The sequence below is a fragment of the Brachyistius frenatus genome, unplaced genomic scaffold (genome assembly GCF_029030835.1).
Source record: "Brachyistius frenatus isolate BFR_SWC_R1_liver_20210118 unplaced genomic scaffold, ASM2903083v1 Contig_72, whole genome shotgun sequence".
Classification (NCBI taxonomy): Eukaryota; Metazoa; Chordata; class Actinopteri; family Embiotocidae; genus Brachyistius; species Brachyistius frenatus.
The window spans coordinates 102,369-129,378 of NW_027210671.1; the positions used below are offsets into that span (position 1 = coordinate 102,369).

The 27,010-nt window shown below is 42.8% G+C and overlaps 1 protein-coding gene across 2 annotated transcripts in view; it reads right to left on the minus strand.

Moving 5' to 3' along the window:
• Nucleotides 1-2,379: 2,379 nt before the first annotated feature.
• LOC138626231 (dmX-like protein 1) overlaps nt 2,380-27,010 on the minus strand; it is a 51,595-nt gene continuing 26,964 nt past the window's right edge. The window contains exons 29-51 of one of the 2 annotated variants that reach the window (XM_069707729.1): nt 24,888-25,669; nt 24,420-24,518; nt 23,868-24,035; nt 21,881-22,066; nt 21,244-21,320; nt 18,754-18,875; nt 16,978-17,235; nt 16,400-16,602; nt 15,942-16,090; nt 15,581-15,666; nt 15,228-15,429; nt 14,144-14,261; nt 13,669-13,731; nt 11,439-11,525; nt 9,696-9,814; nt 8,661-8,808; nt 6,008-6,068; nt 5,395-5,522; nt 4,644-4,721; nt 4,416-4,507; nt 4,151-4,203; nt 3,645-3,862; nt 2,380-2,893 (exon numbers count right to left, since the gene is read on the minus strand). In XM_069707729.1, the coding sequence (XP_069563830.1) occupies nt 2,657-2,893; nt 3,645-3,862; nt 4,151-4,203; nt 4,416-4,507; nt 4,644-4,721; nt 5,395-5,522; nt 6,008-6,068; nt 8,661-8,808; nt 9,696-9,814; nt 11,439-11,525; nt 13,669-13,731; nt 14,144-14,261; nt 15,228-15,429; nt 15,581-15,666; nt 15,942-16,090; nt 16,400-16,602; nt 16,978-17,235; nt 18,754-18,875; nt 21,244-21,320; nt 21,881-22,066; nt 23,868-24,035; nt 24,420-24,518; nt 24,888-25,669 (3,734 nt within the window). In that variant the 3' untranslated portion in view covers nt 2,380-2,656. The remainder of the gene's footprint in view (nt 2,894-3,644; nt 3,863-4,150; nt 4,204-4,415; nt 4,508-4,643; nt 4,722-5,394; nt 5,523-6,007; nt 6,069-8,660; nt 8,809-9,695; nt 9,815-11,438; nt 11,526-13,668; nt 13,732-14,143; nt 14,262-15,227; nt 15,430-15,580; nt 15,667-15,941; nt 16,091-16,399; nt 16,603-16,977; nt 17,236-18,753; nt 18,876-21,243; nt 21,321-21,880; nt 22,067-23,867; nt 24,036-24,419; nt 24,519-24,887; nt 25,670-27,010) is intronic. The other variant, XM_069707730.1, reaches the window with a different exon arrangement.

Genomic DNA, 27,010 nt, shown 5'->3' on the forward strand with positions numbered 1-27,010 from the left:
CTTGGATTTGTGGGGAAAACAAACAAAAACAAAATTGCAACATGGTTTTTCAAATGCACATCAGAAAAAAAAAAAAATCCAGATTACATCCGAGCTCTAATCCTAAATATGAACATATTCCATAAATATAGCCGCGGTTGTACACGAGGGTATTCTTCATAAAGTAGCTTTTACCAGCGTCTATCTACGACTAGTTGCTGTGATTATGCAGTTATTATGAAAAGCTTAGTTTATGGATCTATGTGTGTATATACATGGCTGCAACAAACCTGCTTCGTCTCGAGGCTTCTCTCTTCAGGTCGTCCGCCCTGAAATCTAAGCCGATATATATCTTTCCGTTTCTCCTACAGCAGCGCGGCAAGGTTCTCTGGGTAGTTAGCTTCATGGATTATACTTCGCTGTACGCGCTCGTTTTGCACGACCCCCCCCCCCCCCCCCACCTTTCCTTATTTAAGTGGAAGACGCATCGTAACACACACCGACCTAGATTACATTTTCAAAGCAAGGCAATGAATGTGCTGCGTTTGGATGATATGAAAAGAAAGAGAAGGATAAAAAAAAATAAAATAAAAAAAAAAAGAGGTTACAGAGGAACTGAACGGCAAACCGGTCGAAGCGAGTCCGCTAATAAAATAAAACTGCAAGGCAAATGATAGTCTCCGAAGCAGCTGTCAATCGTGGTCCGTGCGGAGGATGAAAGTTCAGAGTCGACGAAAGGGAAGTTCATTGTCTCTGGAATAAGACATCATTTCCATTAAAACTGGCTTCCCCCCCGCCCCGCCCCGCCCCCCCTCCCCAACCCTCTCCATTGTCTTCCCGCTACATGTTCTTCTGAGCTTTACGTTGAACAGAAAAGCAGCCGGAGAAAAGTATTATTGACGGCGTCCCATAACAACGAGGGCCTTGTTAAGTTAAAGCTACTTGGTGCCACTGAATATCGAGAGCCGTCAATATTAGCAGGACTAACAGTACTCGTACTGAGCCGGGTCGGCAGAAGTAGTTGAGATTAAGGACACTTATTATTAACAACAGTAACAATAATAGTAATAATAATACCACTGGTTAGATCTAGGCCGGGATAAACAAACGTACATTATTATCTTATCACCAAAGACCCGGACTCTTCATTGTCCATCCTGGCTCGCGGAGTTTGATGCTTCATACTACGTAGACTTTAGCTTAACGTTGATGTGCAAATACAGAAAGAAGAAGTGTTGCGGTCGGGCAACAGCCGCGCGGCATTTCAACTCGGGTCGCAAACTCCCGTCCGGCCCGGCTGAAGGAATCGTTCACCGTTTTGGGGTGTGCTGGGCTTTCCGGCAGACGTCGGGACGAAAAGACCGCCGCCTCTCTCATGTCGGCCGGCGGGTTTAGTCGCCTGCCAGCGCCTCTGAGACGCCCAACAAACGTCTCTCGTCTTGTTTGTGTAACTATCCCGGCTACCACTGGCTGGTTAGCGACTCCGCCGGCACAGACTGGCTACTGCAGAGCTAAGAAATGGGATATAGATCTATAGATCTATAGATCTATATATGGATCAAACAAACAACGTTCATTTGTGAACTTCAGAGGTGCTGGTAGAGCCGTGCTCCCCCCCCTCCCCCATGAGTAGTGTTAGTCTTTCATCCCACCATCATTAAGCCAATGAGCACATTTCCCATAATATCAAACTGCTGCTTTAAATGTGAGCGATATGCATTTTTTTGTTTTGTTTTGTTTTGTTTCCACCTATATATATATATATATATATATATAAAAAAAAAATCCAGTTTCCTGTGTTCAGTCCAGCTGGATATCGAAGCGCCTAAAAATGAAAAGTGTGACACGGTAAGAGCGATATGAACGTGACATCCGGTAGATTTCAACAGCGTGGTTTTGATCTTTGACAGACAGCCGAGCTCGTCAGCGTCTCTGCTGGAAACGCTCGTGGCTGTATGTGATGTGCTTCGTACGATGTCCGCCGGCCCCCCTGCATTGTGCCGAGCTGGTCGAACAGTGTTGTTGTGGCTGTCAAGACGCTGCGCACGCATACGCACGCACACACACACACACACGCACACGCACACACGCCGTTTTATCACCTGAACGCTCACAGCAGCGTTTCCAGAAGAGCTCCCGCCATCAACGTCTGATTTACTAAACGTGAACTAAAGAGAAGGTGATACTGTGCGAGTAGAACGATGCTGCAGCTTCGCAGCCTCGTCTCACTCCGGCTTCCTGTGCAATAATAATAATAATAATAATAATAATAATAAAAAAAGGCTCTCTGTGCTGTTCGGTGGACACTGATGTGGCAGTTTGTCTTTTTTTTTTTTCAGTCCGTTGGGATTGAATGTGCTTTCTTTCAGTGGTCGCCGTGCGCTCGCCGTCCAAAAAAAAAAACCAACGCTCGTAAGAGCTCCCGCGTTTGGTCGGCCGGTCGCTCTCGGTGTTCTCCGGATCGGACGACGAGCTCTCACTCTGCGAAAGACAGTAATTCTATGAATATTTCACCTGATTAATACTTAAAGAGCTTCTTCAAACTCCGGTCGTGGCATCGTTCCTCCGAAAAGAAGCGGCGGCGGTCGGCCGTCAGGGTGCTTTTTCCACAACGGTGCTGTACTCCTTCAGAGAAAAAAAAAATGCACTTCGCGTCGTCCATTTTGAATTCCACCGTCTACATGATGAACTTGACGTCGTTCTTGAGGCTGCCGTGGCTGTTGCTGTTGGCGACGCCGAAGCGGTCGGGCAGGACCCTCAGCTTCATGGTTCCGTCGGCGCCGCAGGAGAAGATGTGGTTGGCCGGTCCCACCTCGATCTGCATCACGCCCGTCCCCAGGTTCCTGAACAGAGACTGACGGGCGTGTTCGTTGGCGAAGCCGTAGAGGAGACACTGCGTGGCCAAGCTCCACACCTGGGGAAGGGTTGACAACTTTAATATCTACAACCAATTTACACTTTTAAAAAAAAAAATTTTTACACAGTGCGGCGTGTTAATGGCCGAGTTTGGTGATCATTTCTTATTGACAACAAATAATAAAGAAATTTAAAAAAAAAAACTAGCATTGAACTGATGCTGCTGATTCTTGTCAGCCTGATAAGAGTTGGATAATATAGTTTTAATTTAAACAGATCTCACATAAGTGAGGCTCTTGAACATTCGCCGAAAGGCCGCGATCGGCTCTGAGCGACGGGAAGTGGCATCGGTTTCGATCGACTTCGGCGAGGCTCGGCGTCTCCCCACTGGTAAAACGCAAGAGTCACCCGACTGTTGACGCGGAGGACGGCCGGGGACCTTCGCGCCCGGGCGGCCCGTTTATTTAAATAAAGTCATCCTCAAAACCTTTTTCGCAAACCAAAACTTTCCAACGTTTTACTCCGAGAAAACGAATGACTATCGAAAAGAAACTCAAAAGAAAGCTTCTTCCACCTCAAATTCTTTTACTTTCTGGGAGATTTTCCTCACCGAGCCAACTGCTTTTTATTTTTTATTTTTTTGTGCTTGCAACCGAGCGGTCAACAAACACGGAGAAATATTCCTATATTCCGAAATGATGAACTCCCTTACCCCCCCCCACCCCACCCCCGCCCTCTCCAAATGTCATATTTATCCATAAAAAAAAAATGCAATTAGCCGATGAAAGCGCAGTCGGGTCTAAAAATACCTTGATGTTGCCCTCGGCCGATCCGCTGATGAAGCAGTCCTCGGTCGGGTCGACGGCCAGCGCTTTGAGCGGGGAGTCGTGGGCCTGGAAGCTCTGCCGCTGGTGTCTGTGGGGGAGCTCCAGGACGCTGATCCAGCCCTTCCTCCCGCCCGTGATGAGCAGCTGCTGCCTGGGCGCCGTGGAGAGCACGGTCGCACCGGACTCGTGGCAGCAGAAAGCTGCGGCGGAAAGCGAGAGGAGGCGAGTCACGGACGAGAAGGGGTACGTCGGAAGCAAAACCAAAAAAAAAGGACAACGTTCAGTTTTTAATCTGAAGAAGTGTAAACTCGACGCGGTTAGAAAAGTTTTAGGAGCCACGCGCTCGGAGGGCGAAGTGTCCGTCTGGGTTGATGACGGTTTCCTACGTGTCGGCGAGTTGATCAATCGCTCCAAACAAAAAAAAAAATCGAGCCGGTTCCTCCCAGACGCCGTTATGAATCACCGTTTTTAATGGGCCGCTTTCTTACCGTGCACGAGGCTGTTGGCGGGCGTCACCAGGGTGTCCCACAGACACACGTTCCTGCGGAGTCAAAACAAAATGACAACATCGCTATCCGATCCGCCGCTTCAGTCACAGGACGTGGGTGGGTTTTTTTTTTTTTTTTTTTTAAATCCCGGCTGGTCGAGCCGAATGGGGGGAAAAAAAAAAAAAAAAAAAAGAGATCTGGGCATTTAATTAAGACGTGGCACAGAACTGAATCGAAGCGGACCGGAGATGAAATTCTGTCGTACCTGTTGTCTGTGGAAAGCCCCGCCGTGGCGATGAGGGAGGAAGAGCCGACGAAGACGAAGTCGTTCGCCGTCTTGTTGTGGCAGTGCAGAGTCTGTCGGAGAGGAAGCGGAGGAGACGGTCGGTGACGCGAGTGGTTATCGGAGCGGAAGACGGAAAACGGAAAAGGAGGACAACCGGGAGAGAAGGACGGGGGGGACGGGGGACGGAATCGGCCGCGGGCTCCTTACCAGGTACGGTTTGGGGGTGTTCCCGCTTGTGTTGGTCTGCCAGAGGCTCAAACCTCCGTCGGCGTCCACAACCCCGAACTGCAGAAAACACAACAGATCTCCGTCACCATCGTCCAAATTTGAGTCGGCGAATACCAATACTCCGGCGCCTCGCGAAAAAAAAAAAACAGTCGGCGGCGCTGCGTCTCCGCTCGCGTGCCGTTACGACGCAGCGGGGGGCGAGAAGACCGGCGAAAAGGTCCGAAAGGTAGAAGAAAAAAAAACCGACGTCGAAATAACGACGTTAAAACGTGACGACGTCTGGGTTTTTTTTTTTCTCGTCCCGGCTGTTTTTCTGCGGACGGATGGGCACGATTATGCAAAAAAAATGATTGCGGCCGGCCTCAAATAATCACAATTTTGGAGGCGATTTTGGTAATGATTGCGTCTTCTCCTTCCGGCGTGCGCGCGTGCGCGTGTGTTTTTTTTAAGGCATATTTCACTCGTTTGGCCAGAACAAGCAGATAAGATGGGACCGGCGCAGGAGAGGCACCATCTGAGATAAATGATTAGCTCGGGGCGAGCGCCCGAGTTCAGAGCGGTCGAGTCGCTCAGCCGAAGAACAATTCGTTCTGAAGCCGGTCTCGCCGCACGCGGTCCGTGCCCCGAGAACGGCAAAGTCGCGCGTCACGAACGCCGAGAACAGGCCCCGCGTCCGTACGTACGGCGGCGGCGGCGGCGCCCGCCCTCCCAAGCCGCGCGACTTCGTGACCTTGTTTCCTTGGTGGTTGAATCGGATCCTGGTGACTCTGGAGTTGCCCGGACTTCTGAAGCAGATGATCTGCTGCGAGTGGCCCCACTCGAACATCCTCACGCTGCCGTCCTGAGCTCCCGTCAGGTCTGAAGAACGGCAGAAAAAAAAACAACAAAAAAAAAAAAACGTGTCAACGGCTCGGCTCATTTCGTTCCGGGTCCCAACGTGAGGTTTTGTCAACTCTGTGTTCCCAAAAAAAACACAAAAAAACAACAAAAAAAATCATCTGTTTCATAATTGATTAGAGGAAAGGGTTTATCCCGACACGCTTCAACAACCGGCGTTGCGACCTGCTGGGAATTATTTCACCCAAACACCTCCGCAGTTTGACTGGAAAAGACACGGCTGGCTGGAGCCTTTTCTAAACCAACAGCAGCACTGGGACCAAAAGAACAACAACAACAACAAGAAACTGCTCGTTGCTAAATCTCTACTTACAAGAAACTTTTTCGGGTGACGTAATCGTCCCCCGAGGGTCGTTTTGAACACAAGAAATATTATGTCTGGATGGAGGCTTTTAAGAGGCAGTTACTCCTCTAATCTAGCGATAAGACACGAGAGCGGTGCTTACAGTACGGCAGCGTGGGATGGGAGGTCATCCTTCTCACGTTGTTGATATTTCTCTTGATCATCTGGAGGAAGAACAGTGAAGAGGAGGAGAGCACAACTTCATTATGGTGAACAATACTTCTTTAAAACAGGGAAACTTACAGAGTCATGTCATGGCACACACACACACAAGTTTTAAAGCCCTTTACAGTATAACTTCAACCAGGCGCGACGGGACTTTTACAGAAAGAACCGCAACGTTCAGTAGAAATAAAGTTGGACGAAGAATTTTCGAACCACTGACAAACTTTCTCGTCATTTCCTCATTAATTAGAGGATTTTTCTTTCTGTTTTATAATCAGACTGTGGACATGACGTTTTTTTTTTCGACTCATTGACGTCGTTCACATTTTCTCGCAGGCTGCGTTGCAAAGTGTTTTCGTGGATATTCACAATTTTAGTCGAGCAGTTGCCATGGTAATTTGAAAACGCAGCGAGCGAGTGCTGGCGTCAAAGTGCTTTGCTCCCATTTGAGCACCGCTGCTCTCCGTGGTTTGGGGTCAGGGTGTGTTAGGATTGACTGATCAGCTTTAGTTAAGGGGGAAACGAAAATCAGCAGGGAAACTAGTTTTGACACAATAGAGGTCCGATTAATATTCTGGCTGCAAGGCTTTTTATTTTTGAAAGCTCTTTCTCACCACATCGCTCTGGCGAAACATTTTCAACTCATCCGATTCGAGGGGAATCTTATCAACAACTTCTACCCGAGCTTAAAGCTTCACTGTCACACTGAAAACAAAACGGGAGCGAGGAGTGACATCACGTGTTGATTTTATTGTCTCCGTCAACACAAGTTAACAATCGCCTCACAGCGATATTACATTTGTATTCAGGTGATTTATCAGCACGTTCGTAATGCCGATTTAAGCCATGTTCAATCATCATGTAGCTCAGTTACTGTTGTGTGTGTGTGTGTGTGTGTGTGTGTGTGTGTGTTCCGACTGTCGGCCCAGAGAAGAAGTCATTAACAGCAAAGTCTGCTGATTTTTATTCATCATTGTCTCCAAATGTATTCTACTCCAATTAAGTTAACTGCCTGACTGGCTGGTAAAATAATGACCACGCAGACTGGCTCTTACTGTCCGGCCTGCGTATCAAGAGCAACGAGCCCGCTGGTTCACATCAACAAACGTGACTCACATCTCCTCCGTTCAAAGACACCGCTGCCACCAGAAGCAGATCACTCTCCGGTCGCTGCTGCCAACGCAGACGTTCCCTGCTCGGTAACACCGCTTTTTTTTTTACACACTTTTCCATAAAAGCAGACGATATTACAGATTTCGGGGGGGAGGGGGGGGGGGGGAAGATGAGGGGCCTCGTCTCACGAGCGGCAGCCGTTGACAACGTCTCGGCTCCTTTGCGAGTCAATGAGGGGGAGCTGATGTTAGCAGCCACGATGCTTTCGGCGAAGCGGGTGCAGGCGAAGATGAATTATTAATTCGAGTCGTTTCAGCTGCTTTGAGGATTTTGCTTCCAGTACAAAGAAGGGCAGATCCAGAGCAACAGACAACATCAATTAACCGCAGAGGAGCAGCGGAGCACCGTACCGAGGACGGAGGCCTGCGGGGTCTCGCACGCCACGAACCGTACACGCTCGACACGACACCCGTTTCATTTTCCCAATATCAAAACAAGAACATGCAGCGAGCTACCGTTCAGGTATCCCGCTGAATATTTATCCGGCCTCAGGTTTGGACGGCTATTTAATGATCTGCTGGTAACAAACACGCCGACTGAACTCATTATTCTTTTCAACATGTCCCTCTTTCATCTCGTTGATCCGACAACTTTTTTCAGGCTGAATTTGAAAATTGACTGTCAGAATTTCTTGTTTTGTTGATAAAGTTTTAAAATCATGCATATATTTCACAACAACGTCATAATGATGTACTATGGAGAAATCTAGCAGTATAATAATAATAATAATAATAAAAAAGAAGCAATAACTATTTGAAGCAAGTTTCAAGTCGTTTTAACTGTTTTCAGAGTACTGACACCATATGAATCAGCTGCTTCCGGGAGACGAGGACAACAATGGTTTTACATTTTTAACATCCATTCCTTGTTTGGTTTACATGACATGCGTCATGATTTCTTGTATTCCACCTTCGTCTCCTGTTCGATCACATAAGGAACGGAAAGCAGCACGTTGTCACGGCTGGGAAAGTTGGAGTGAGGGATGTTTGGCGTTTTTGGCCTAAAAAAAAATGACAATCAACTAAATGGTTCCAGGGGTAGTTTCTGTTCATTAATGAATTAAAAACATGAGCCTACATTTCCCTCATTAGCTCTTTCCTTATTGGCTCAGTATACGACGTTATACATAACGAGTATCAAACGATATGAATAATTGTTAGCAGCTGTGAAAAGTAAAGCAATTTGCAGCTGGTGTCTGAAAAAAAATGCAAAACAACCGACAGGGCGGGAAAATAATAGAATAAAGCAGAAGAAGAGGGGTGAGGCACACACGTGGCTCAAATATCATCAGATATTGAAGAAAGGCTTCTTGTAAAAGACCAAACGAGGTCAAACCGTCTGCAATGTCTCTCCAGCAAACACAATAATCAGCCCTCAGCGTGTTTGTCGCGCGTTAAGCGGACACGTTTAAAACTCACCACCGCTGCCCCCCTGCCCGTCTGCACGCCTCCGAGCCACGGCACGTTGATGGGCGTGCCGAGGCTACTGTTGGTGTACGGCGTGGTGCCGTGGAGGGCGGCGAAGTCATCTCGGGTATGGACCACCAGGAAGTCATCACCGCCGACACTACGGACAGAGAAAGAGTTAGACGCCACCGAACTGTGCAAAAATGTCGAGGCGCTTCGGATGACTGTCCTTCGAGGAGACGAGTGACCGGTGCCAAATTCAGTCTCCAGCAAGACGACGCTAAACAGACAGCGAATGTCATGTCGACGCATCTCTGGGATGAGGCCTCCGCAGTCCTGATCTCAGCGTCACGGTGTCAGTGTGGGATTACATGAAGAGACGGCTGAAATCCGCAGAAGAACTGTGGCAATTTCAACAAAATATTTGATCAGCCTATCTGCCAAGTAGCTTAAACCGTGTGCAAGTACATGAACTGGAGCCGGTTCAAAAGGTACAAAGTGCTCACATCAAAAGGCTTTTCGGTTTACTGCAATTTTCTTAAAAGTTAACTGATAAAATGATTCATTTCTTTACTTTTAATGCCTGCGACTTGTGGACAGCTCAGGACATCAGAAGATAATTTATGTCCGAGACAGATCCAGATCCGTTTAGTTTACTTTTATTCTGTTACGTAAAGTTAAAATGATCATCCTGAGAAGAGAAAACGTTTTTTTATTTTTTTTTATTGCAAGAGACAACAATTTTTTTTTGTTAGCGCTGCATGAATTTAGTGAGCCGAGCAGACAAGAGACAAAGTGGCTCTGTTGTGTTATATCTCAGAGAGGCATCCACACAGATGTACTGTGTGTACAGTAGTTTATGCTATAAAAAGACAAGCAGTGCAGATGCATGTACTCCACCTACACAACCATTACTAAACCAATCACGTGGTCCCACGCCTACAGTCAATTTAGCTTTGTAGCTGTGAGGGTGAAAAGGTGAGCTGATGTTACTCTGGATGAACTCACAGCTGCTGGTCACAACGAGCACACGCACTGCTCTCTTACCCTTTGGCTTCAGACTCGTCATCATCGATCCATGTCAAGATCTGTGTGGCCAAGATGGATGACACATCCAACTCCTGAATATCATGGGTGGAGGCCATGACTAAACAATTACGATTAGCCTGGGAGAAAGACAGAGGCAGGAAGTGAGGAAGGGGAGAGGTGAGGGACGGGGTGGATAAGGGTAAGGAATATATTGGAGTCTTGATGTACATGCAAAAAGTGAAAAGTTGAGAGGGTCAACGTGAAAGAAACACAGATTTTATCCAATTTTTTTTTTTTTTTGCCTTTGGTCACAAAACCCTCCAAATTTCTGCCTTTTATGGCGACCTGAGGTGCACTTTCCTTTGATCATGGTTGAGAATAAGGCAGCACCACTGCGTCGCTTTATATGAATAGCCACATTCAAGACTGTGAAAGTGTGAACCTCTTCCTATATCAAACAGAAAACACAGGCTCGGCAATATCAAAGAGGCCAGGATATGGTGTAAGAATTGTGCCATGAGCCACAAGAACCTCGAATTTGTAGACGCAATGGTCAAAAGGGGAAGATTTGACTTGAAATTGAGTTTGAATCCACCACAGTTTAAAACTCCACATTCAGAATAAAAACAATTTATTTTGCTAATGGCACAAAAACCTGCCTGGTGTTCCCAGACCCAACTTCCCTATGTAAATATACGGGTCTGGTTACGCTCCGTAGGGAATCGCTTGCAGTGGTTGAATCCTTATGCGTGTTAAACCCTGATTTTGAAACTACTGGAACAGCCTTTAACCAATCGGTGTACGCCAAAACGCTCCAAAACTCTACCATCACTGCGACTACCTTTAAAAAAACAACAACAACCAAAAAAAACCTTAGACTTCAACATTTTTGCATTTAACCACAAAAACTGGTCGCTGATTGGACCGCCGTTCAGGCTGGCGTAAGGAACGTTAATGTAAACACGGTTTCCAGACTATAATCACAACTAAGAAAACAGGAGCTGGGAGCAAAAACCAGGTGGAACCAGGCTGGGCTAAAACTACTAAATAGTACTAATTGATATTTTGCCATTTGAGGACACAAAGGAACGACATGTCATTCATTACCTTGTAAGGTTGAAATGCAAAGAAGCGGGCAAAGAGCAACATGGAGATATATTTTGTGTTTCTGGCCCCTAATTCAATCTGCTTTCAGCTCCGTTTCTGGTTTCCACCAACTCCTGTCAGAAATGTCTTTATAATAATCTCTTTCGTAACTAACCCAGATGTTTCACCCATTGCTCATACAAAAATATTGATTAGAGCAGCTTTGAAATATTCTCAAAAAAAATATAGGAGGGTGAGATTCTTAGCAAGGAGGTTACGAGACCAATAAAATCATATTCAGATTCAATAAACTAAACAGTTTACTGAAGCTGCTCCGCTTTTTTGTTAGCGGTTATCCAACACATTGAAGTATGGTTGTAATATTTTTGCACTGAGGAAACATGTTTGTATGTCAGTTTCCCCCCCCCACTAACACCATAAAACAACAACAACAAACCTTTAAACCTTTAAAACAAAGCACTGCTCTGCCTCCCATAGATTAGATTTGATAAAACGTGACTAAACAAATGAAATGATTTTCATTATAGTGAATGTTTACAAGACCTGAAGATCGGAAAGATTGACAACCACTAAAGTTATTAGCTGGACATACAGTATTTGTTTCTCATTGTATTTTGTGCTGTGCTGTGACATCTGTGTAAAAAGGGGTTTTACCTTGTTGATTGCGAATGCTGTAATGATGTCAGATTCCTTGTGGATGATGCGCGCTTTTCCTCCGGGGAAGCCCAGATCTGACTCAGCCTGCACAGAGGAAAACACATAAACACACAAATCAGCACCATGGAGATTCAATCACTACAACTGAAAACATTAGCAAACATTTCCCGCAGACAAATAACACCCATAATTCCAGTTACATTTCCTTTCATGCTGCAGAACCAAGTGACCTGACGAGATCCACGAGAGTGGTTGATAAATGAATTATTTGCAGCAGAGGATATTCGTGAGTCCAGCGAAGCAGACTCATCGTTTTCTTCACCACTTGTGTACTTCGTGTGTTTGTTTGTCGTGCATTAAGAGATTAAGAGAGGACGTGCGAGGTGCATCACGCCACAGTAAACCACAGCAGCCAACATAACTGGGTTACCGCCATTAGATAGCATGAGCGCAAAACCTTTGAGCACTAAGCACGAGTACACACCGCACCACGGAGGTCCTGTGGGACTTGTGCAGTGCAGCAGCCTATACGGTAGCTCTGCATATTGTGGGTGTTACATTTTGATGCTCAAAAATGAGACGGGCATCCTTTAAGCACGAGATTGAATTGAAAGTCTTCACTGCTTTCATTCAAGAGGAAAAGACCTTTTTTTTTTTTTTTTTTTTTTTCTTTCTGTCAGACGGAACAAAGGAAAACTTACAGAAATCTAAATATGGTGGTTTGCCATTTTCGACGAGCACGTAATCCCTGTAGGATGCAGATTCACTGCGACAGTGCTGGGCCCATTAATCAGAAGCTATCCAGCTTCATAGCTTGTCCTCCGAGACACTGGGTTAATTAACACTGAGCCAAATGGAGGAGCTATAACGTGGCAGCTTGCACAGTGAGAGGCAGAAGATTAGAAAAACATCTATGGAGCATCAGTGTACAGTGCAATTTAAGATTTATGGCCTGCATCCACATGAACATTTAGACAGCTCAATGTAAGATTAAAATCAAACTCTGACAGGAGTATTCAGAGTTCATGGCCCTAAAAAAACAAAACAAATACACGTACTGTAATTCTGTCAAGATCACAGTTGAACATTTAAGATTAAATGTGGCAGGACGCATTTACTGCTCTACTGTAGCAGGCAAAGACGAGGCACGAGATGTGCATGTTCCCATGAGGCAGTTTATAACACGCACACTATAGTACGGTGATATGAAGTATGTTTTAGCAGGGGTCACATCTGTGCAACGCTGTTCACTTGGTCTTGTCAAATCACAAGTTCTGCCATTTAACACACATTTTATTAAACATGCTATAATAGATTTTGTACTGCTGGCTGCAAAGCTTTAACTTCTTCATTCAGAGTTATCTTATATCGTCGTCATCATTAGAGTGACACTCACAGACAGTAAACTGTGTGACCAATCAAACAGCTTTGAAACGGCAGTGACTTTTCTTTTGTTAACTGTGACCAAATTCAAGGATGCATTTTTTTTAATTTTTTTTTCAGCCAGTCCGGTTGTCAAAATCAACCCTATAGATGTGAGATGAAAGTTATATTTCTTAACTTCCATCTCGCATTGAAGGTTTGTTAACAAGCACATGGCAATGTTTCACTGACAAGACTTTTAATAGTGAGGATAATTATCTCTCAGTATCCATCACTGCGATGCCTGTTGCACCCTTATCCGAATAAATTGTTGTTTAATAAACAATGAATAAGTAAATGATGTTAAAAAACTATGATGTAATCGATGAAAGTAGTTTTGTATCTTTGTTATGAAAGCATAAAAGAAGTTTTGAGAGCAGGTTTCTGTCCAAAAAAACAAAAGAGTCAAGTTTCTTAGTAAAGATGTTCTCAACCAAAGAGGTTTGATTCACAATCCAAACTTTTTGTGACACAATAAAGAGGCTGATTTCATGAGCTATATTCTGAAGTCTGCGACTTAACTAAACAAAACTGAGGGATAATTTGTTTGCAATCCAAGTGATTTTATTCTCACTTCATATATTTTTACTTACAAACTTAATTTGTGATTGCAATGCACGGAATTTGCTTTCAAAACTTTTGTCTTTTATATTTGCAAAACTTTCTTTATGATCAAGGATTCCATGCCAGCTTTTAGTTTTTGATAGTTTTCAGGTCACTCAGTGTCGTGAAAGATACTGAGGTTAGACACCCAGCTCACTGCACTCCAACACCATCAGCAGTAATTCATCAGAAGTAGCAGTACCTGATTGTTTCCTGTCTCCTCCATCCCTGAACATTTCATATGGTCAGTCTGGTCCTCGACCGACTTTAATGATTGGGCGAAGCAGCACAGGGTAGACGCGCACGCACAAAACACACACAACATACCAATAGAACAACAACAACAACAACAACAAACAGTGGTAAACCATGCAAACACACAGAGACTGAATTAATGTGCTGTTAATCAAACAGAGTGTAATCATTTGCATTAAAATTAAGGCATCAACATGCAACTGGAGGGAGTAATAATACATGTGGTTGGCATGCAGAACAAATACGAGCACAAATGCACCAACAGGGATATAAGAGCAAAAATGATGCAGTTTGCCTGGAGCTGAGTACAGATCTTAACAAAATAATTAATGTGTTATTCAGAACAATGAATGCATTGTACTAGCAGTGGAATATGGAGACGCTGCATGCAGCAGAGCCGGTGTGTTGTAAACGTGATGTACCTGATTAGTGCCCGGCTTCTTGGTGAAGATGTTTCTAATGAAAGTCTCCTGCACTTCTTCCTGCTTGACCAAAAACTGCCACAGACGTTTCACTGGCAGCGCAGAGTGGTGGCTCGTCCTAAAGACGAAGAGAACACCTTCAACATATCAATGACAATCCTCATGAAATCAGTTCACTGAATCACTGTGAAATGAGCATGAGTTGATGTAATAATCTGAAAACTTTACTTATCTGGAGCTTGAGGCAAGACACAGAGTTATTGTTTTTCCAAGAACAGTAAATCCCCACAGTACGTACTGTACGAGCCTTTTGGAGCTCTACAGGGGTCGGTCTGTACAAGGATACACCTGTGGTCTATAGAAACTTTTTGTAGCTCTCTAAAACTTTTCTAAAACATTTTACTGGTATGAATGTGCAGTAAAGGCCTTTCACAATGGCGACATAATCGCCTGATCGCTGTTATTTGATCTGACTGCAATCATTATGCATAATTATTATAAGTGTTTCCATCCATCTGTATAAAAACAGCTGGATGAAACTAACAGAAATGTCATATTTCCATCACTATTTCCAGGTTGTTTTCCAACATTTGAGATTTGACTGGCTCTCCTTCAATGACATCATGATTGCACCCCTTTCTTCTGCTACGTTTAATGACATGAGTGGAGAGTTAGCTCCACCAACTGTTTATCTTGAGGTGCCAAACTTCTAATGTTTGACAGACTACATTTCCATGAGCATCTATTGACATTAACATAATGGATTTAGTTGCTAGACAATCAATAAATGGCTTTTCTTCTCGTCCATGTGTATTATTTAATTTTGATTTGCTTCATTATACGTTAATAGTGACATAAAAGGAACATAAAATATCAATTAAATGAATCACAATAATTTGTATGAAGATTAATTCATCACGTTTAAAAACTGAAGGAGATATCTGTAGGGTTGAAGTGATGAACTACTCTGTCTATGTAAAAACTCAAACCGTTGTAAATAACAATAAAGGTGCACAAATGTCAAAATCAATCTAAAAGAAAGAAACTTTAAACGTGCGTCACTGTGTCCGGCCTGTGATGGTACCTGAATGGGGTGTTGGATGGCTCAAACAGAGCTTTGTGTCTGAGCAGGGCGGGGCCGGGCGTGGCTGTTTCATCCTGGAGTTGAGTGGAGATGTACTTTGAAGGCGGGCCCCCGAAGATCTCCAGCCTTTTCTGCAGCACCTGCTCCCATCGCTGCAGCGTTTTCAGCACAGCGTGACACAGAGGCGAGCCCACAGGCAGATCTGCATTACAAAGAAACAGGCACACACAAACAAGGAGGCAATAAGATTAGTGGAGACAGGCGGCGAGAAATGGGGCAGCACTTATCTACATCATGGATGTTAGTACACCAGAGGGTGTGTGGTATTTTTTTTTTCTTTTTTAAGAGTTTACCTAATAGATCATATCCTGCCATCGGGTAAAAGGACTTGAGGTTGACCAACACCAGCTGAACCATGGCCAGACGCATTAAACACCAACTTGGAGGAGACAACAAAAAAATACAAATCAGATTGCAGCTCTGAACACAAATACTTTAAATGCATTGTTGCGTTTAAAAAAAAGAAAAGGAAAAAACTGGAGACGTCAAAGTGTGTTGAGCAACATTTAAAAAGCAGGATGAATGAATACAAGTCAGAGGAAAGACACAAACAGCTGTCAACACATTCAGGTTTAATCTGGGCTGCTTGACTTGAGGTGAAGGTGAGTCACTGTTTGCAGTAATATCCACTCTGTATGCACTCTGTATCATCACCTGTATGAATTGTGGTTCGAATGCTCTTTTTGCGGGGAGTTGGGTTCAAACACATCTTCATACTCATCGTCTTCATCATCCTCGTCTTGGCTGCCCTGGCTCTCCTCAGAGTCATAATCAACTCTGCTTTCTGAAGGTGGCAGCGAAGGCTAGAAGGCACACGAGCAGAAGAAAAGTGAAGAGGACAGAGACTCACTCTTTTAGATAAAAAAAAAATTTTTTTAAAGGCTTTGCTTAATATTTAACTTAAATACATGTCGATTAAAATATCAGATGAATGAAGTTAGATGATTACCAAATTACTATAATAAGATTATAACATAATCCGAATATAATTATTCGATTACACAGGAACCCTGAACATTGTCCCAACATGAAGACACTCTACTCAAGTCAAACTAACAAAAAATGTTTCAAAAGAGTTTGGGATTTTTATTGTTACCGATATTCTGAATTACCTTGGCGATAAAATAATCCCAAATGCTGAGCTCCGGAGGGACAAATCGCTCCTTAAAGATGGAGGTAGCTTCCTGTTCCACGATGGGGCCTGGCTTGGGACTGGATGGTCCTTCCCTCTCTATCCCAGACTCTTCCTTGGATCCGCTACGTGACGAGAGGAGCCGGAATCGTCTGGACTTCCTGTCTGAGCCGCTCGGTGAGGCTAGAGTGTTGAGAGACGGTGTTAAAATGCTTTTTCAGCTGCTGTTAAAAAAACTACTCGTGCACATTCACTTCATATACAGGACACACACTAAAATATTTAAATATATTCCTATCAATAGGAAAACAGTGCTTACATTTGGTCATATAAAGTTACAGTTGCATTACATCAGATTTCCTCTGCCAGCCATGAGCGAGCGGCACAGACTAGAGTGTGAGGCAAATAGCTCCCACACAAATAGGTTGATGGATTTCACTATGACCTACAGATGGGAACTCAATTAATTTAGTGGGGCTGATTTGATTTAGCTCCTGGGTCACCTCCAAAGGAAAACTGCAGTGGCAGAGATGAAACTCGATATTCCAGCGCAATCACCTGGTGGGGGTGTTCTTGTGGGGCTGCAGGGTTTCTCCATGACTGGGGCGCGGGCGCCTCCTCCGAACACGGTCACCCAGAGCTTGCTGTTGAGGGGGTGGGCCACGATGCGAAACAGCTCGTTGCTGGAGTGAGTGGCCATGCCGTGAACAAACAGACTGAGGAAGACAGCAGTCAGGATCTCACAGAGCAGCACAGCTAAGCCTGGCTGGCTCTCCTCACCTGCAGAGCTCAACAGACGAATCAGAGACGCAATACCTGGAGAGACGAGTGAAAGAGAGTCGGAGCAAAGAGAAGACGGAAAGAATTTAAAGAAGCGCTTAAAGTGTCAGTTCAGTAGCCGATCGGAGCACTGAGCTTGCTAACATAAATACCCAACATTGGAAAATTCACGCAAAAAAAACCAAACAGAGGACGACAACATTAAAGCTATTAGCCTCTAAAGAAACAGAAAACTGTAAGTCACTTTATTGTAAAATACATTCAAAGATTTGATTGAAGGAAAAGTCTTTTGACATTCTATATTTTTCTTTTTTTGAAACAACCAATGAAAAGAACAAAATTGACAATACATTTTATTGAAGTGCAACAAAAGACAAAGTTGATATGATGAATTGGCATATTTCCTGATGCTACACTGTTGGAGAGTTACATGTTTGTTTTAATTACGTGTCAAACATGAGAAACGTATTTTTGTTTTGTACCGATCCCACATATACCAACCTGCTGATATAAAAACTCACTAAAGCATCAAATGTGTATTAATCTGCAGCTGAAAACAGTCCTCAGCAAATACATAATTTACTCCTGTTTGACTCATATTAAGTACCTAGCCCCATGTCCTGCTATGATCTGTATGACAGAAGTAAGTGTGTTTTATGGTATGTCTGGTCACATGGACTATTAATTTCCATTCAATTCAATTGTATTCATACAGTGCCAAATCAAACCACAAGTTACATCAGGGCACTGTAAAGTCCTTTCAACAGAATCTTACCACATTATAGAGAGAAACCCGACAATTCAACTATTCCTCAGCAGTGAGTCACCAGTTCAGCTCCCAGCCAGCCAGACCTTTACTGAATATCATTCCCCGCATCTCTTGCTTTCTACACTGCAATTTTGCCTTTTTTTCTAACTTCGCAAAGCTCAAAACAATGTTTTGTTTTATTTCATTAATATGTATATGTATGCAGCACAACACACCAAAATCTCCTTAGATCATCGACTTTGTAAAGGGTTTTTACACAGAATAAGTAGGGAAGTTTCTAATATGCATTTACCTTGAGTTTTCATGTTCCCAAGAAAAACCACCTTCCTCCTAATTAAGTCAATTAACTCATTAAGGTATTTTTTCTACCAACACATTTGTCTTTGCACGCTACATGACTGGTATCAATTTGACAGCTTAATGTGTTTCGGAGTTACAGCAACGTCTGGGAAATCAGTGTTCCCTCATTAAAAAGCAAATTTATGCAGAAAGATGCTCCAAAATCTCATCGGATCATTCCCTCCATATGGGGTGAGGAGAAAGTTTAGACTATGTGTTGTTCTTGTGTGATTGTGTCCCCTGAGTCTCTATAGAGTAGCAAACGAAAGCATGATAACAAAGTTGTGTATAACATGAGCCATCTACAGTAGGAATGAATGGGTGCAGAGCTGAACGCAAACAGGGAAATGCTGAGGTAGACCAACACATTTATTTTATTTTTTGACCACGAGAAAGATATGTCTGTTTTAAATCAAGCAAAAGAACGTTTGTGTTGGTTGAGTTACCTGGCCACTGTGCAGGAGAAGTGTTGGGCTGAACAGACTCATCCATGCTCACAGTTCTGAATGGCTGCTTCTGAGACAGCAAAACACTCTGATACACAGTCCCTGTGAAATGGTTGACGTGGCTGTGGGAGAAACAGACACAAGAAAGGACCCCACGGAGTCAGTAGGAGGGCACAAAGCAAAACACTTATATTAAACATGAAAAGTGAAATCTGTAAAATTGGATTGGGTGGTGTAAATATATAATGTCCGAATGTTTTTCTGTAAAATGTTGAAACTTTGTTCTGACTTCTGGATTTGTAAGAAAGAGGCACCGCTGTCACGCTGTGTTCAGTCGAGACATGAAATACTAATGAGCTGCATCTCAGGTTAGCTGCCTGTCTATGCTGTTTGGTAACAGAGAAGAGACGCTTCGTGATGAATGAAACATCAGTGCTCGAGTTCTCGCGTCAAGTGGCTTTTCAACACGCACAAAAAAACAACAACCCTGGATAGGAGAGGACATTTTTGCATTACCCACCAGAGAGTTTATTAACTTTCTAACATCCAATAAGTCCCCCTTTAAACTTCAGTGAGAAAAAAACCCAAAACAGATTGCTTTCACATCAAAAATAATTCAAAACTCAAAGGAAAAGTCATTCAGAGGAAAGAGCAGCAGTCGTGCATTTCTCACAACAAATTTCATCCGTAAAGCCCGACATGGCACAAAACCGCAAATGTGCAGCTACAGTAAACTCAAAAGTTTTTAAAGCTTCATATGGAAATACCTTCTGGCTGATTTCTTTAAAGTTAACCAAATCAAACTGAAGCTAATGTGATAACAGAGAAAATAAAAAGAGTAAAACAATGAATCAATTTGGAGGCAACACTGAAAACCTGCACCCCACATACACTAAAGACTTTGAAAAATGCACACACTTACACTCAAGAGGAAAAAACAGAAGCAACATTTCATCAAACCTCTACAGCGACACACCAGGAGAGTTTATATCATCATTACCATAACAAAGACGGTGTTAAATTAGAAACAGCCTTGCTAATTTAGTTAGACTGTTCAACTCCCAACAGTATGATGAATGGCTCTCTGTGTGTGTGTGTGTGTATATATATATATATATATATATATATATATATATATATATATATATATATATATATATGTGTGTGTATATATATATATATATATATATTTATTTTATATATATATATAAAGTATATAATGGATAAGAAGATGCCAAACTAAGAGCTCATTTAATCACATCCCTTAGTGTTGTGTGAAGTTTGAAATACCCAGGTCAGAGAACTTTCTCTGAGAGAGTCATGAATGTTTTTTCTCTTATCTTGAGGAAAAAAAAAAAAAAATTCCCCCTGTTTTGACACTTTATTTAACTGATACAAGCAAGTCTATCTGCGGTCACAGCGCTGTGGCTGAAGGTCTCGAGTTTGGTGAAGCATTAGTTCAAATAATTTTGTACACCATCAAAACAATCTGGCAGCGCTATGACAGGAACTCTCACACAGACACACACACACACACACACACACACACAGACACAGACACACACACAGACACACAGACACACACATCTGAAGCTTAAATCCTACTGGGCTGCTGTCAAAGGGATTGGGAGTCATGGCTCATAAGAGTCTTGAATAAACAATGTTCCTCCCATCTGTCAAAACCAAAAATCTGATTAAGTATTTACAATAAGAATAACAAACAGCAGCCTTGCAGCTTTTATAATTAATTCTCAACATGATCAAAACAGACAAGTGGCTGTCATATTTTTGGTTAGCAAACATCCAACATGTTTTTCCTATTTTCCGTGCCTTAAATCACACCACTGTGGTGCTTTCAGAATAAAGTGTAAGATAATTTTTCATAAACAAAGCCAGCGACATTTGATATTACATTTGTAGTGTTTTATTTGAACTGTGGGTGTGCAGTTCCCTTTTGTTATAAAGTATGCTTGTTTAGTAGTAGTCATGTCCTTTCCCAATTATTTCTTACTATTCTGTCCCAAAAAGCCAACACACACACACACACACACACACACACACACACACACACACACACACACACACACACACACACACACACAAAACAAGAGGAAACAAATAATTTTTCCAATGTTTTGGCTTTCATGCGAATGCGATATATAATCAGTTTTAATATTAATCCAGAAGAATGTGGTTAAAATGAAAACTTTTTGGAAACATTGCTTGAAGACATATAAAGAATTGAAGACGGTTGCTCGGAGTGATGCTGCCCTGTGGGTGACATCTATGAGCTCAAACCTTTTTGAGTCAGGTTGCATCAAATTGTTCGGAACTGGAAGGTTTGAAAACAGCTCAAGGTTTTTGGTATTCAGTACAAAGATGCTGATTATGCTGCTTTGTGGAACAGTCCCTGCAACAGCTCAGAGGGTTAAAACACTGAAAAGAGTGAGTGTGTTTAACAAATGCTCCAGGAAAATCATGTCTACTTACCTATAGGTGTGTCCGTCACACAGACACTGATATATACAGGCAGACAGGGAGGCGGCCAAGGTGTGCATCACATAGATCTGAAATAAGAGCAGTTGTGAAATAGAAAAAAAAACAAACATGAAACAGGGTGTTTCATCAAAGCACACTTTTTTCTTTTGTACATGTAAAACTAAAAGGTTTTACAGCAGAGAACTTCACTGGTTTGGTTCAATCTCACTGCAACCAGCAGATACTTCCCAAAGAAGTAGAGAAAAAAACAGCTAAAAAGTTGAGTGAATATTGACTTTATATTCACCTGTTTGAAACAAACATGATTTCTAATGGACTCTGACGATGTTCAGTATCTGCTGGTTGTGTAACTAGTCAACTGTTTGCTGCATATTAACCGTATAACACCTCAAAATGTTGCAGGTTTAACACACACAAATGAACAAAATGAAGTATACATTGTGGAACACTGATATACAAACTTATATACAAGTGTAGAAAATAAACATATTTCATTGTGTCATTTCACACATCTCCAAGTATTCCTGCTCGGTTTCAATTAAAATGTCAACATATAGCTCTTCTGGCAACAAACCTGTGTAGCCCACTCTCAATTATTTAGATCCCATAAGGACATAAATTGCCTCACCTCGTTGTTAACAACATCGGGATGTGGAGGAGAGTCGAGTGCATTGATGGTCTGCAGGATGTCATGAGTCAGGTTGGTCAGGTAGACGATGGGATTTGCCACCACTGTCTTTACGTTGGCGGTACAAGCCATGAGAAGAGGGATGGAGGTGGGCTGCGATGTCACCACTGCCTGGATGGAGTCGTCCTGTGGGTGGAGGTCAGACAGGAACGTGTCAAATCATTACAGTATATCTGCAGGTGCACTAAGAAATCATATAGCACAGCAAATACAAACTCGCACCGGGACATGTATATAACCCAATGTCAAACTGCAGTAAAATTTAAAAAATAAGACTGGATACATTCAACTTTCTCTCTCTCTCCTTTTTTTAGAGGGTAAACGCGACAGCTCACAATGAGAACTGGGAACCGAGGGGAGTCGCTTTGAACGTTAGAAACTGCAGCCTTTTCCTGAGCTGTAATAAAGACAAGCCTGCTGAAAATGTCATACAGGATCTCTACATGTGTTTGTGCGCATGTGACAGTTAAACATTGGCAACGGAGGGGCGCCTGCTTTTATGCGTGTTTACGCGATTCCTGAACATTTCTCCCGTGTGTCTAAGAACACCACAGGCCTGTGTTCGTCACCATTGATAAATCACATTCAGTTGTCATTAGTCTCCTGAACAGACGGTCTGCACCCTGACAGAAGTCAAAATGAAGGAAAAACAATCCAATTTCCTCGACAACAATGGAGAAACTTGACAACCGTGGGACCAGAGCTGGGACAAAGGAAACTGATCTCATTTGAAAATCAAAGCAGGAGAGTAGAAAGGACTTTCAGTGCCCACCAACTGTGTTAACATTCAAGAGCGTTGTTCCCAAGTTGGCTAATTGAGTTGTTTACCTCCTGAAATTTGACTCTGCCTTCTATTAGTCAGCCTAAGGCAGGACCTCCCTGAGGAGCTCAGGGAATCACGCAACTTGTCAGCCCATTGCTGGAGGTGTGCAGACAGCCACCAGCGCACAATACCCAGGACTGAGCGCGCGCGCGTGCGTGCGTCCTGGGAATCTAGCTGCACTAACACAAGCTCTTCAGATGGCCTCATGTTTGTCTTTCACAGGTACTTTGCTGCTCAAGTGCTCATCATCGTTCCATTCAAAGAGAATACGTGACGAGTTCAATCATACGGCAGCTCTGCCTGCTGGTATCAATGTTTTTGCTGCTGATGGTTATTATCTTTCTGTCTTTTGTGTTACACAAAGATATTTTCTGTGCACGTTGTTCTTGATGTTGTTGATCTTCAATAATATATATTGATAATAATTCATAATTAAGACAAATAGTGTCGCATTTAGTTTGTGTTTCCAGGTGCAGTCAGAACCTCTGACAGATGAAGCTTGGTGTGGCTGTACTACCCAGATTACCAGTTGTTTGTGAAGGAAAAGTCATGGCTGCAGGTATATAGCAACACTTAGTGGTATTTCCATCGAAAGACCAGGAATTAGACACGAATCGCTATTACTCTCACGATTATATTTTCTCAATTGACTGATAAAAATAAAAAATAAAAATGACCAGAGCGATGCTTGTCCATACAAGAACCCTCGCTACAAAAACTTACATTTGTTTAATAAGACTTACACAAGTGACAGAACCCATTTGTGCAACTGTAACCAGCAATTATTTGGGATATTTCAATTCATAAAGACCTAGACTAGTAATTAATCACCAAATACTGTTTTATAATCTCATATAATGAAAAAAAAAATCAGTTTCATTCTTCACACATTTACAGACACAAAGTCAAGAGAGACTAGCAAAAAACAACAACTTAGAATCAACAAATTCTCAACCACGTGTCTAAATAATGAACTAATTGTTTTATCACTATCACCACCAACCTAAAGACAATCATTTAGTGCAGTTTGTCAGTGGCAAAAAGCTAAAAAGTCAGAGTGCCGTGGCTGCTACTTAAGTGTGCATCTATGGATGTTTTAATTACCTGGTGAGACTCTTGAAGCAGCAGTATGAGCTCCATGCGTACAGAAGCCAGTCCTCCACCGTGGGAGCCGTGCAAGCTGCAGTAGCTTAGAAACATCCTCAGTAGGGGCTGGTTACTCTGCAGCCAATGTCTCCTGCTCCTCTGGCTGTCAGCACGGGGGCTCCCGGGCTGGAAAAACATTTTTACTTTATTAGTTTTATAGACAAATCAATCAGCAGCCCTGTAAATGTGAAATGTAATCCTGCTGGTTACTATGCAAACAAAAGCCTCACAGTGGCATGCTAAAAAGGATTATGTCTTAAAACAATGTATATTGATCTGTTCTGTCAACACTAAATGAACTCGAGGCTCTTTTAAATGTAATTTCCATTTGTGAATACACAAATGCACAAGCAGAGGTGTAAAGGAGAGTGGTGCAACAAACTTGTTTTCAAAGTATTTCACATACAGACATGGTGATGTTGGCTTAATTTTTTATTATAGCCTGTGTTGGACTGATTCCTGCTTCTGCACATCTAACAAATGTTGAAGCAGCCAGCTACCGACCCCCACCTGTTCCTCCTCCACCGGTCCAGAAACAGGGGCATCACCCTGGACAGACAGCTCCGGCAGGCAAGGCTTATAGCTGCAGCAATGCTGGAGAGCCACCACCTGGAGGGAAAAAAACCGACAGACTTTTATCTTAAAATCTATTTATTATGAAGGAAGTTGTGCTCCATGAGTGGGAGGCAAAGCATTTCACCATATCTTCAAAGTGTATTCACAATTTCATGAGAGAAAATCCCTGCCATATTACCAGTGTGAGGCTTGTATGCACCGACAGTGCACACAGAGATAAAATGTTCAAACAATGAACATGAGGAAAGGAGAAATGTGTGGAAGTTATACAAGATATAAGTTTTATTGGGTGCGGTCATACGAAATTCAGAATACTAAAGAATATAAAAAGTAAATTTACATTCAAGGATGAAATTTGACCTTTACGTCAGTGACAGTGTTATAATGTGTGTGCGTTAGTACCTCTCTTTCTAACCACTGGTAGAGCTGGTAGCGTAGCTTCCCTCCATCCAGTTCATACCCGGTTGACAGCGTCCGCAGCTCGTTGGTCATAATCTTCAAGCAGGCAGTAAACTTCAGCTGGGCCACCAAGATGTCGTTAGTTGGTCCAATGAAATCGTCGCTATCCTCACCGGTCACCGTCTCCATTAGCGTCGACACGACATCCTGCGTGTCCTGGAAAAAACTGCCGCTGTCTGCCGTTCTACCGCTCTTACCATTTTTAGTTTCCTCCTCATCGTTGTCTGCATCCTCTTTGTCACTGTCCCACTTCAGCTCCAGGGGCTCATCTGGAAGTGTCAGCGACGGCTGGCTCCATTCAAAACTCAACACGGAATCTGAATGGCTGTTGGACAGGCTGTTACCGTCTGACTCATAGCCGTTCAGAGTCATCTGAGACCAGTCCGGGTCTGACGCCTGTCCAATCCTGCTCCCGACACTGAGCTCGGCCGCGATGCCCGTATCATCATCGCTGGGGAGTTTGGAATGCTTGCGGACTTTGGGCATCTTGGAGAGGACTTCGAGTGCTAGCATGGGGCAGCCAGCGTGCAGGTGTGCGTACGCAGCAGAGAAAAACAGCCTTCTCTCGTCCAGACTGATGGAGTCAGCCCTGCGACCCTCAGCTGTCAGGCCAACTTTAGCCTTGTCTGAAGAGCCAAAATGCCGGCGGAGGAGGAGTGGGTGGGTGCGGAGGTAGGTGTAAAAGTTGAAAACTTCTGGGTTACATGCAGACACAGAAGGGGACCCTGTCATAGAAACAAAAACACAGAAAAACATATTGTATTTTTACCTCTTTGACCACAGTTCCTGGAAGCAAACAGAACTTTAACTGACCTTTGTTGAACTTCTAGGTAACGTCAGGCTTTCTATTTATTGGAGCGCGGATGACCAACTGCATTCTGTTATCACTTAAACGCATATCGAGCATGGAGCTGCGAGTTCAGCAACGGACAGTGTATTAAGTGGGGCTTGTGGCCAAAAGATGAACCATCAACTGACTGTTATTCATTGAGGTTTAAAAATGTCAAAGGACGTGATGGCTCATAATGAAACCCGAGCCAGGACAGCACATCTGTCTTAACGAAAAGAAGAACCATTTTAAATTTTCTATAAGCCAGTGCTATTTTCTTGGAAAACATGCCAAGAGTGCTTTAAGACCATGATTTATGAAACACATGAAGCACAGGGATGTTAATCTGGGAATGGATTGACTCTTAAATCAAAGTGAGGTTCATCTTAAATTCAGTTCTTCATCTATACTAAAGGCAAGCCTTGTATGATTGCTGCAATTAAACTGTGGTCTGTGTTCAGTGGACTGCAATTACTTGTGCAATTTCCCTTCACTTCAGGGGCCAAAAGTAGTTTTGCAAAGCTGGGGGAGTTTGTGAAAGCAGAGGATCTGACCTCATAGTGTCAAATTACAATGTGCAGCACTTGTAGTCTACCTGCAAAGCTGCATTTGACAGGCAATTTCCAAAGTGAACAGGGTACTTTTAAATTTTCTGACAGCACAGACTATATCTACAAAGAATTTAGAGTCAAACAAACCTTTATATATATATTTTTTAACATTGGCAGATTCTGGCTAAAGGGTATTTTATATTCATAAATAAAATGATAAAAAAAAAATAAAAAAAAAAATTCCCAGTATATTTAAAAGTGCAGTAAAACCTGCAATAAATAAATAATAATAATAATAATAATAAAAAAACATAAAGTCAGTAAACCTGGTCTCTTTCAACTGAGGCAACACCCACAAAACCCATCCTGGAAAAATATTAACAAATTAAATATACCAAAGATTATTGGAAAAACTTTGAAAAAAAGAGAACTATTTATCAATACCGAGTATTACTAAGAATTACCAACATCAAAAATCATCACCATACTGTACCATTACAGCAGTCAGAACATGTCGTATATGTGTATACATTTATAATACTTTTTTTAATTTTTTTTATAAATCAATATTTCTTGGTTTCCATTTTCTTGGTTCCTCTAACAGTTTAGTAGAACTGATGTCTCCTTGTTAGTACACTTTTTTTTTTTTTAAATGAATATGAAATGGTGAACTCACTCTGATCTAC